This window comes from Labeo rohita, chromosome 5 (genome assembly GCF_022985175.1).
Source record: "Labeo rohita strain BAU-BD-2019 chromosome 5, IGBB_LRoh.1.0, whole genome shotgun sequence".
In the NCBI taxonomy this organism is placed as follows: domain Eukaryota; kingdom Metazoa; phylum Chordata; class Actinopteri; order Cypriniformes; family Cyprinidae; genus Labeo; species Labeo rohita.
This window is the reverse complement of record NC_066873.1, coordinates 33,874,041-33,886,565: the sequence shown is the minus strand read 5'-3', so window position 1 is coordinate 33,886,565 and position 12,525 is coordinate 33,874,041. Positions and strand designations below refer to the sequence as shown.

At 34.1% G+C, this 12,525-nt stretch overlaps 1 protein-coding gene across 2 annotated transcripts in view; it reads right to left on the bottom strand.

The window, feature by feature from the left end:
* smarca1 (SWI/SNF related, matrix associated, actin dependent regulator of chromatin, subfamily a, member 1) overlaps positions 1-11,023 on the bottom strand; it is a 29,991-nt gene extending 18,968 nt beyond the window's left edge. Inside the window, exons 1-10 of one of the 2 annotated variants that reach the window (XM_051110882.1) lie at positions 10,844-11,023; positions 7,822-7,905; positions 7,016-7,182; positions 6,770-6,870; positions 4,452-4,552; positions 3,981-4,160; positions 3,686-3,841; positions 3,366-3,497; positions 1,868-1,936; positions 1,641-1,750 (exon numbers count right to left, since the gene is read on the bottom strand). In XM_051110882.1, the coding sequence (XP_050966839.1) occupies positions 1,641-1,750; positions 1,868-1,936; positions 3,366-3,497; positions 3,686-3,841; positions 3,981-4,160; positions 4,452-4,552; positions 6,770-6,870; positions 7,016-7,182; positions 7,822-7,905; positions 10,844-10,900 (1,157 nt within the window). In that variant the 5' untranslated portion in view covers positions 10,901-11,023. Of the gene's footprint in view, positions 1-1,640; positions 1,751-1,867; positions 1,937-3,365; positions 3,498-3,685; positions 3,842-3,980; positions 4,161-4,451; positions 4,553-6,769; positions 6,871-7,015; positions 7,183-7,284; positions 7,412-7,821; positions 7,906-10,843 lie in introns of those variants that run through there. The other variant, XM_051110883.1, reaches the window with a different exon arrangement.
* Positions 11,024-12,525: the final 1,502 nt, after the last annotated feature.

Sequence of the window (12,525 nt, the reverse complement as noted above, 5' to 3'; positions counted from 1 at the left end):
GCTGCACAATAAATTGCACGCGATTGTCATGTGCATCTCGTCAGTAAAGCTGATTAGTAGTAAATCTCCATCACATGCTTTCAGATGGAGCGGCACTTAATACACAGAGCCGTGGATCACTGACAAGCTACGCAACATCCTGTTCACAATTGCAAATTAATCTCATTTGATTATGAACATGATATTGCGTAGCTTGTCAGCAAACTATGGCGCCATCTGAAAGCACATGATGGAGATTTACTGACGCAGGGATCGAAATTAACTTTTTTACTTGGTAGCACTGGTGCTCCCAACTTCAAAAAGTTAGGAGCACCAAAAAAAATTTAGGAGCACAAAATGAATATTAAGGTTGCATTAAATACAACTACACAACCTATAGCCTACAGCCTAGATATGTTATGTAGCCTAATTTGCGCACATTGGGGAGTCGCTCTCTAAACGTGGGGTATTAAAATTCCTTTTGAATGCGTGCACGCGTTTTACTTTCAGTTTCGTTTTAACGATGGCGCTAAACTTTTGGCGGTGCTGAGCGTGCATTCTACAATACAAGACATTAATTTAACAAAACAATTTGAAAGTGGGGGGATTTTAAAAAATTGTGTCCCCAGTGGAAATTACGCCCCTGCGTGAGTGAAACTCTGAAGCTGAGTTATCATTTGATGTGAATGTATGCCACGTTGTACAGTATATTGAGACGGAGGCGCCAGAATTGCGTCTGATAGAATGTGTGCTGTAGCACTAATTGTAGTATATTTCTTCAAAAGCAGATTGTGGAGACATTTTATTTGTCCACAATCAAAAATTGTCATATCACACACCCCTAATTGCAATGTAGTTTGTACAAATCAGGAACAGAGGTTGGTTGAGAGTGAGAAAAAAAACGTCCAGTTCCGAGTTTCAGCGGTGCGCAGTGTCAGTGACAGGGAGTGATCGACGGCTAATATCTAAATTCTGCAATAAAGTTAAGAATGTACAGATCGAGTTTAATTAGTTATGTAATGTTGGAGAAAATGGCGAAACTGTCACTGTATCAGCTCACAGCAGTCTGGGCAGTAGTTAGGCTAGCGAAGGTTTTGTAAAGAAATGAAAACAAGTCGCACCACAACAATTTCTTGCACAAATGCTTCCAAATATATTTTGAGGCCGCGCAGATTAAATTTTGGGAGCATATGCGACCAAAACGGTTGGAATTTCAAGCCCTGCTGACGGCTTTACTGAAGAGACGCGCATGAAATCACATGTGATTTATCGTGCAGCCCTTGAACAGAGCTGTTTTTGACAAGGTAAAAAGGGTGTTGTTTTACATGAACAATTAGGAATTTAAACCAAAGTATGTTGCAGACAGAACATAAAGACCCTAAAGAATTAAAACCAACTTGTGGGCATCCGATGTCACCTTTAATCTTATGCAAATAACAAAAGCAAATGAGCATTTACATCTTTGTCGGATGCGGTTAGAAGCTGTTCCTGCCCACTGAATGTTGCTTCAGTGATGCATTACAATGCATCTGGTAAACTTACACTTGACTTTAAATGTGGTTAAGTACTATACGACTGTGATCTAGTATCTGAAAGGGAGCTTTATGTTTTATCCCTTTAATTCATTTTTGTTTTTAAGGAAATTGTGTATGTGAACTTACCATTCTCTCTGCATTTTACTGAGCCCCAGGTAAATCTTCACCTCTTTCTTAGGAGGAAGACTCTTCTCCACCTCCGCTTTGATACGACGCAGCAGGAATGGACGCAGAACCTGAAAACAAGCACTCAATAGCCTGAGTGTCCCAATCATCAGCAACAACAACAACAACAAAAAGTACTTCAGTGCTGAACAATACTAAAAAAAACACTGATATATCAATAGACTCACTGCATGAAGTCTTTCAACCAGCTTCTGGTCACCCAGACAGTTATTTGTGTCAAACCACGAATCAAAATCCTGAAATTTTAGAAACACACACAGATATTTTTTTAACAGTTAGGACTGAATTGACGTTTACTGTCTTTATGGTGAGCTAGTAAAAAATGTTGTCCTCTACCTCTAAACCTAACCTTGACAAAAGCATTTTTTGCATTTTTATGTTTTCATTAAGAAATTAATTTCTATGTTTATTCATCTATTTTTCTCTTGGGACCTGTTGCGATCAAGTTACAATCATAGCTGTGCCTCTTAGACTATGATCTGTTATATACACTAACTTAATTTTTTTTTTTTTTTTTCATTTAATACATCTTAAAATATAATTTTTAATTTTTCTGGCATTTCTCCAGTTTTTTTTAGAGCCACATGATTAATCAGAAATCATTCTGATATGCTGATTTGGTCCTTAAGAAAAGTGTCTTATTATCATCATAGTTGAAAAGAGTGGTGGGGCTTAATATCTGTGTGAAAACTAGAAATGCACAATATTATCGGACCAATATCAGAACTGATATCATAAATATTGGCGGGGCTTATTATTTGTGTGAAAACTAGAAATGCACAATATTATCAGAACGATATCAGAATTTATATCATAAATATCGGCATCGGCCAAATTATGCCAATGTGTCTTGCTGATAAGAGGCATTTAAACTGCATTTAATATAAGAATGCAAATACAGAATGACATGTTCGGTGTGATAGTAAGTATATGTAATAGAGTAAACAGTAATAGCATGCGCGGTGGCAGCAGCAACAGCCTCCCCCAGGTCCTACATTGCACGTTCAGTAAGGAGTTTTAATTCCATAGGGGGCGCTGTTGGCCTACTTCAAATAAAATGAAATTAAAATACACAAATAACATTCAGACTGTGTTTCTCATTAAATAAAGCAGTAACTGAAGTCATAATATAATATTGATATATAGTTTATTTATAGTTTCAATGTACTGTCATTATAAAAGAACTTCACTACCGTTTTATTATTCTAACAAATAAGTTCTTGTTAAAAACTAACCAAAATGAAAAAGAATTTGCTAATAATTTTTGCAAAGGAGAAACTTGGTGTTGTTTCCAAACAAAACGAAATATATCGGTATCAGCATTGGCTATCAGCCATCTGGCAAAATGAGTTGAAAAATATCCAAAAATCCAATATTGTGCATCTTTACTGTCACTTTTGATCAATTTACAGCATCCTTGCTGAATAAAAGTATTTATTTCTTAAAAAATATATATTACTGGCCTGAACTTTGGCTCTGAAGCCATTTTTTCACAGTCTCTTTACTGATCTGATTTTAAACTTTGTTTTATAATCTAAAGTGAAGACTTCTTTAAACACACAACACATTTGTATACAAACTTCTAACACAACTGTGACGGATACAGCAACATAACCTGTGGGAGGAGATAAAACAGGCTGCGATATTTAAAAAAGTATGACTCACACTGGCAGAGTTGAACACATCAGGCAGCAGAAAGTTCAAAAGCGACCAGAGCTCATGTAGATTATTCTGCAGTGGGGTACCAGTCAACAACAGACGATTGGTCGTCTTAAACTCACGCACAATCTCTGACAACTGTGAGCCGGAGATAAAAGAGACACAGACAGCAAGAAAGAAAAAGAGAAGAAAGATGACTCTGAAGTCTTTTTTCTCTGCATCAGATCATTAAATCATCTCAGAAGTGTTATGAGACATATTGCTCTGCTTTTTAGTCACTCTTGCATTAATTGGTTCTCATCAGTTGTTTATCTGGACTCAAATACCTTAGATTTTTCGTTTTTGATGCGATGGGCCTCGTCGATAACCAGATAGCGCCAGTTAAACTTCTTAAAGACAGACTTCTCCCGAATCACCATCTCGTATGATGTCACGCACACGTCCCATTCGCCGGGCATCATCACGTCACGTATGAACGCTGCCTAAAACCATGCACTTACTCATTAGAACTGATTAATTATTACACAAGCATTTTGAAGAACCTGCTGGCAGGATGTAAGTGGGTAGAAAGGGAAAAGAACAAATTAAAGCATAAGAAAAACCGGACTTGAGCAGCCTTACTCTTTCATCTTTATCCCCAATGAGACAGACGGCCTTCAGGGTGGGCACCCAGCGCTTGAATTCATTCATCCAGTTATGCAGAGTAGATTTGGGCACTAGGACCATGTGGGGGCCAGGAATGTTCCTGTAGTGCTTCAGGTAGCCTAGCAACGCGATTGTCTGCAGGGTCTTACCCAGACCCTGAACCAATCAGAACACAGAAATCCAGTGAGTCACAGTCTATGACATCAACAGACAGACCCAGAAAAATCACAGTCTTACTGAAAGATGCCGGAGCCGTATTTTCATTGTCATGAATCTGTGTGGTTCCACAATGACGCATTTTCAGACTATTTCTGAAAATGTAGGCGTTCAACTAAAAACTAAATCACATAGTTGCTCTTAAGTAGACCTCCCACTAGAAACATGCTGCATTTCAATGTGTTGAGCTTTATTTTAAAACATTACAAAGAGACAGATTTGGGTTTTTACCATCTCATCAGCCAGGATGCCATTGATGCCGTTCTCATACAGAGAAATCATCCAGTTTAGGCCTCGGATTTGATAATCTCTCAAAGCTCCATTCTTAACATCTGTCAATGAATCAAAAATTAATAATCAGTGAGCATTATATCTAATCACAGGTGAGTGAACTATAATACATCATCTCAAGGAATATAGTACTGGAAGAGGTGCTTAATTAAAAATTAAAATTACCGCTTGATTTACTCACCCTCAAGTTATCCTAGGTGTATATGACTTTTATTTTTACTCAGACAAATACAATCAGTTATATTAAAAAATGTCCTGGCTCTTCCAAGCTTTATAATGCCATAAATAGTGCTCACCAAAGGCCTTCTGAAGCAAATCATGTGTTTTTGTAAGAAAAATATTCATATTTAAAGCTTCATGAACTGTAATCTCTAGCCTCCGCTAACTGTCGTCAATGTCACATATACACGAGACAGCGACACTCCAACGGATGATGCAAGATGCAGGAAAAAAAAACACCTGTCATGAATTAGAAGTACAAAACGAGAAGTTGTAAATAAAAATGTCACAGCATTTCAAAATAAGCCAAGAGGAGACTAGCATAGCATACTAGCATATTCTCACCAGAGCTTACACTACACCTACGTCCCACATCATCCGCTGGAACGCTACTCTCTTGTGAACGCACATACAACAGTTAGTGGAAGCTAAAGATTACAGTTTATAAAGTTTTAAATATGCATATCTTTCTTACAAAAACACATTGTTTTCCTACAGAAGGCCTTTATTACCCCTCGGAGCCATGTGGAGTACTTTTTATAATGGATGGATGCACTTTATTGGACTTCAAATGCTCAACAGCCATTCACTGCTTTCATTCAAAGCTTGGAAGAGCCAGGAAATTTTTACGTTACCCTGACTGTACTTGTCTGAAAGAAGAAAGTCATATACACCTAGGATGGCTTGAGGGTGAGTAAATAATAGGGTAATTTCAACTTTGGGGTGAACTATCCCTTTAAATGTTAAAAATGTTATACATCATTACAGGTGTCTGTTGTACTGAAAAGCTTGTCATCACAGTTTTTTGGTGAATTTGTCATCGTGTGTGTTATTAAAGGTGCAGTGTGTAATTTCAAAACTGCAAAAAAGAACCGTTGTTTCCAAACATCGAAAAGTGCAAAGAGGCCATAAAGTAAGAAAACATGCCATAAAATTCCAAAGAAAATAAGAAAAATAATAATGATGCAAGGCCTCTGTGGGCTTTGTGCTTGGAAACAACCATTATTTTCGCTATTTTATTTGGGGTTGTTAGTGTTGGAGAAATTTCACACTTCACTTTTAAAGCAGTGGTTCTCAATATTTTTGACTCCACGGTCCCCAGCTGCTTGCAACAAGGACTCAGGGTAAAAATTTTAAAGACTATTTTTATTCAGTTTCTACCTGATAAAACATGTTTGAGCTTGTCATAACTAGAAAAATGAAAGTTTGTTACAAATAATATTTTATTCATTTATATGACTTTTCCAGATCGTATTAATGGCTATCCCATATAACCAGTCCCCCTGGTTAAGAACCACTGCTAGTTAAGAACTTTACTCACTCTCAAGTGGTTTTATACCTGTATGCTGTTATTTTTCCAATGGAATACAATTTTTTGAAGAATCTTTATCATAGAAAGACCATATGAAAGTACCATAGAAGTAGCCCATATGACTTGTGGGTAGTACTTTATATTACAGTCCTATTCCCAAATATATATACTATGTGCTTATTTTAGTAATTACAATAACTAGGTAATAACTGGTTACTAACCCTAATCCTAACCCTAATCCTAACATAACCCAGGTAAATCCCTTACATTGTAAGTAAAGTTAAGCGCATGTACTGTAAAAAAAAAAAAAAAAAAAAAAAAAAAAAAAAAAGAAAAAAATAAAATTAAATCTACTTGTGTGCTACATTCTTGCTTTATGCAGGGAACAGGCCAAAATCATGTCATCATTAACATTTTTTTGTTTGTTTGTTTTAATGCAACACCTAGCAACAGTAATTCTTGTTTGTCTAGTAACTAAACGTCATATCAAATAACTTTAACAATATAAAAGGCTCTTCGAGATCTGTATCTGTATTTCTGTATTCCATGGAAAAAATACCAGCATATGGGTGTGGAATGACACGGGTTGAGCTAATAATTACAGTCTTTTTGTTTTTAAATAACCAATATATTAAAGTACCCAAATAGTAATTAATATTTAAAACAGTGTGAGACTTATTAATGAACAGAAACAGACTGACTGTTAATTAAAAACATTGATTCATACATGATGGTGACTCCTCAAAACGAACAAGAACATTAGCTGCCTTCCTGCTCTCAGATAAGAGTTCCTCATCCTCCTCCTGCTCTGTTCGACGATGGCGGTTACTGAAACACACGAACAAGGGCCAGAAATGAATCAAACCAAATCACCATGACGACACATGCCTGACCAAGAGCTTTGGAAATAATTGCTAACCTCATGCATCTGAATGTGTGAGCATGCATGTCTGTGTATGTGTGTCTGACTCACTCTCCGACAGACAGCAGGTTCTGTTTCTCATCCTGTTTGATTCGAGGTCTCCCCACCTTCACCTTCAGAGGTGAGGTGGGGGATTTTTGACTGGCAGGCTGAATGAAATGAGCGAACAGCTCAGTCTGCTTCAGCAGGAACTCGAATCTGTTTGCACGGTCTGTTTTCTACAGCCAAGGGAGAGACAAAGATGTTTGAGTAAATTATGATTTTCATGATTTTTTCCACATTTAATTGTATGAGATATAAAAAAAAAAGATTGATTTTACATTATTTGTATTCTGCCAGTTGTGACCTAAAAATCTAGTACATTCCTTCATCTGGCTGGTTTCACCTTCGTCTCTGTTTGGTCTTGAGGGTTGGTTCTACAAACCTCATTCTCACCTGTGGTTAACACTGACAAACACCTCAATGTACTTAAAGAGCTCATGACATGAGAAATCAAATTTGTTTATTTGCAGATTATTTTTAATGGTATCCCAGATTGTGTCTGAGGATTGTGCAGACTTCAGAGCATGTTGTTTTGTAATCAAGGCACAGTTTTACGTTGACGAAGAAACATTTGTTAAAATTTGTTAAAGGACCTACCCCTTAAAAACAGGATGTTTCAGGGTCAGAATGAGGGTTTGAAAATAATATTTGTTTCACATATTTATTTGTTTTTTTGTGGTGCAAAAAAACTTTATTAGCATTATTAGTAAGCCTCTAGGAACATATTAAAATAATTAAAAAAAAATACATGACCCCTTTAAAAACCTGTCGGCACTACATTAACAGTGTGCATTAAAAGTGTAATGAAAACTCACTCTTTTTTCTTCATACTCAGGGTCAACCAAGCTCTCCTTCACAGCTGCTTTAGGAGGAGGGTCGAGGAGAAATGGTGGGTCTTCCTAGAAACAAATCAAAGACATATTAGATACCAGTACATACAGACAATATATATTGTAACAACTATTCAGTGTCAGGTGCTGTGACAGATGCGTGTGCTGTTTAATGTGTTAGACATGTTCTCCTCCACAAATAATAAATTTCATTTTATGGTATATCTTTATCTGTGTTAGTAATTTAAACAAATATTTCTATTTTGTCCTCATCTTGACAGCAAGCGAATCTGTTAAACTACTTCTACAGTCTGCAATGAATAGACACCTGCACATATGCATATACAACAGACTGAGCTCTTTGGAAAAGGATTATAGTTTTGCTGTATTTGTTGATGGACTTTAAATTTAGCTAAAAAAAAAAAATTAATGGATATAAATGTATAATACATTTACAAACAGTGGCAGTCCTTCTATTTCATTCAATTAACATAGATACATACGATCTGACCTCCAATCTATGACTAATCAAGAGGTAACAATTCAAACCCATCAACTTTCAGTATCACTTCAGTGTCACCAAACCCATTTGTGGGAAGACAACAGATGAAGAAAAACTTTTATGAGTAAAAATCAAGTTAATGAAAGATCTAAAAACAAGCAAGAATGAATGACAGGTTAATATTTACATTTTTCATAATCAAAGAGTGTATAAATTGTTAAATAATGGTCACTGTTTATGTTTCTAAATTATGGAAAGATTTGTCCTGTTATTGTGCTTGTGATTGGAGAGATTATAATGCACGATTAATTATCAGGACTATTAGATAAATATCAATATAATTTTAGTACAGAAACATTTAATGGTTTATGTATATATATATATATATATATTTTTGAAGAAATTCTGCTTTACAGCTGTATGTAAACAGGTGTTTTTGATTTATAATATAACGGGGACAAATTTAAACCTTTCACATATAGACGCATTCACTATAATTTACTTTAATAACCTGCAGATTGTTTTGTTTTTGTTTTTTTTTTCAAAAAACACCACTTAAGAACAATAATGTGTTACTATATCCAGAGAAATAAATGTAAAATGCATATACATATACATATATATATATATATATATATATATATATATATATATATATATATATAGATAATTGTTTTTTTTTTTTTTTTTTTAAGAAATTCTGCTTTACAGCTGTACGTAAACAGGTGTTTTTGATTTATAATACAACGGGGACAAATTTAAACCTTTCACATATAGACGCATTTACTATAATTTACTTCAATAACCTGCAGATTTTTTTTTTTTTTTTTTTTTTTTTTTTTTTTAAAAACACCACTTAAGAACAATAATGTGTTACTATATCCAGAGAAATAAATGTAAAATGCATATACATATACATATACATATATATATATAATTGTTTTTTTTGGGTTTTTTTTTTTTAAGAAATTCTGCTTTACAGCTGTACGTAAACAGGTGTTTTTGATTTATAATACAACGGGGACAAATTTAAACCTTTCACATATAGACGCATTTACTATAATTTACTTCAATAACCTGCAGATTGTTTTTTTTTTTTTTTTCAAAAAAACACCACTTAAAAACAATAATGTATTACTATATCCAGAGAAATAAATGTAAAGTGCATACGTTTATGTATATATATATGTGTGTATATATATATATATATGTGTGTATATATATATATATATATATATATATATATATACATACACAAGCATAATTAATGGTAAATATATACACATCAAACATGCTGCAAAAATTATTTGGTTCAATTAATATTAATTTATCTAAATATCAGCCTCTCATGAAAAACCACTTAAGAACAGTAATGTGTTACTTTTTCCAGAGGAATAAATGTGTTTATCTTTATTACAATTATATTAAAATATAAATTATATTATATTAAATTACATAATATATTATTATCAATTATATTAATTTTATTAATTTTATATATATTTTTTTTTTTTTCACAGACAGACCCATTTACTACACTTACTTTTATAACCTGCTGATTGTTTTATTTTTTAAAAAAAAAAAAAAAAATACAAATATAGATTGGCTATTTTCATCCAGTTAATCAAAGCTGCAGCCTTAATTCACCTGTAACTTCAGCATAAAGTCACAGTAACAAGTTACAGCAACCATGCGTTACAACAGGTTGTCATGGTAGTTGCTATAATTATTATTACTGAGATCATTTGTTATATTATTATTATTAGCATTAGTAGAATATGCCAGTGGTGGCATCTGGGTTACCACAATTTTATTCTAGTAACAGTATCTGTACTAGTTACTGCATTTTAGCATAAGCTATGGTTACCACTTTTTTCTAGGGGGTGTGTTACAAATCTTTCATCAAAACCACTACAGTATGACAACAAGTAACAGTCATACACTGATATATACACTGATAACATGCGATTTACGTAAACGCTGCAATTGCAGAATAGTGACCGAAGTCAGGTAAAAGAAAGTGTTTAAATCTCTTATTAAAACGACTCTGTTTGACAGCTAAAAGTTGAACCTCAGTCTTGAACTGCTTACAGTGACAAAAGATCAGTACTCTCACTGACCCAGGCTTATCTGAGCTGAAATTAATCCAGAATGGCATCAGAGTGATTTCAGCTCACAGCAACAGTGTGTATGTGAGTGTTTACTTTCGCATGTCTGCATGTTGTTGTTGATGTTGTTCAGACAGATTTGCATGCGTTCCGTCTGTGGCTACACGAAGAGTGGCGCAACTCTGCTCCGACCGCAGACGGAACGCATGCAAATCTGTCAAAGCCGCAAAACATGCTCTGAAACACTGAGTAATAAACATCTAAAGCTCTGCAGATGTGAACTGAACTCCGCCTTCCCGCCATGTTCCGTTCCCCCCAAACGCAGATGAACTGGAAACTTCTGCATCCTGCTTTTCATGTCCGTCTGCAAACACATTCTGTACTTCTTTCTCTTTACCTCTTCCGCCTCCGTGTGCGCCTCCCGAGAAGTAGACGGTAGCTCTTCGTCCGACATGTTGCTCAATGTACGAAGCTTTTCATGAGTTATTGGTGACCAGACAGTAAGTTATAAAGCATAATTTTGGTGTATGCGTCATGACAGGACCGTACAGTCACGGCGCGCGCACACGCCCCTTTCAGAGCTTCATACCAAATCTCGCGAGGACAGAGTAATCCCTAGCTTCTTTCAAAGCTGTACTCTAGATCTCGCGATATTATCGAATGCTCAAAAATGGGCAACTGTCAAACAGCAACCACTGAGACACAAAGCAGAAAGATCAAATATATCACGTTGTTTTGGTTTTAAATAATGTCTCAGTTTAAACAAAATGGCATAATATTGTAAGGTGACCAGATTGTTATTGATATTATCTGTTTAATAAAAAACGGAGACAATACATTTTGTATGTAGTTTCCATAAACTATTATTATAATTAATGATTATTATGATGTTTCGGGTCTGACCCTAACTGGTTATAATACAGTTAACCAAAAACCCTGAATAAAATAAAAGTATATTTAACCTTTAAAAAAAACACTTCTAATTGTATTTAATAATTAGATACTTTTTTTTAATCGCGATTAATTGCATCCAAAATAAAAGTTTTTGTGTACATAATATTTGCATGTGTATTGTGTATATTTATTATGTATATAAATACACACACACATGCATGTATATATTTGAGAAAAATGTTATGTTTATATATTAAATATATTTATTAGGGCTGTCAAACGATTACTCGCATCCAAAATAAAAGTTTGTTTACATACTATATCTGTGTGTACTGTGTATATTTATTATGTATGTATAAATACACACACACATGCATGTATATATTAAAGAACAATATTTCAGACTTATATATAAAATATTTATATATATATATATATATATATATATATTTTTTTTTTTTTTTTTTTTCAAATATATTCACGTATGTGTTTGCATTTATATATACATAATATATATACAACGTAAACACACATAGTGTGTAAACAAACTTTTATTTTGGATGCGATTAATCGCAATCATTTGACAGCTCTAAAATATAAGTAGTATACAGTTTCATATATTTTTAAAACATTATGAAAGCTTGGTTCTTGTAAGGAGGAAAAAAAAAAAACTATTTGAGGGGGGGGAAATAAAATATATTTTCATATATCCAGGCTTATTGGCTTATTTTTCTTCTTAATTTTTCATTTCTTTTTATCTTCATTTTATGCCATCTTCTAAGGCCCCCTTAAGTGTGCTGAGACCCCTTATTTGGCCCCGGCCCTCTGGTTGAGAACCACTGCTGTATATAGTAATTACAACTTTATTAATTTTTCAAAAGTTATTATATATATTTCTTTATGATTTGTGCTATGATGATGTTAAGATGTTAAGATGTTAAGTTGATTGTGTATACACAAGCATAAAAGATGGTAATATTTTTTATGCCAAAAAAGTATTATTTTGATTTAGATATTAGTCACTAGATGGCAGCCAGAAACCACAGCATTTCCTCATGTGGCCCAACCTGCTACTTCCCATACTGTGCAGATATGGAAAAAATAATGGTTTCACCTGAAAAATATTTGTAGGACAGATTACAGTGGCATGCATAACAAATCAATGTTAAAATAATCAAAACTTTG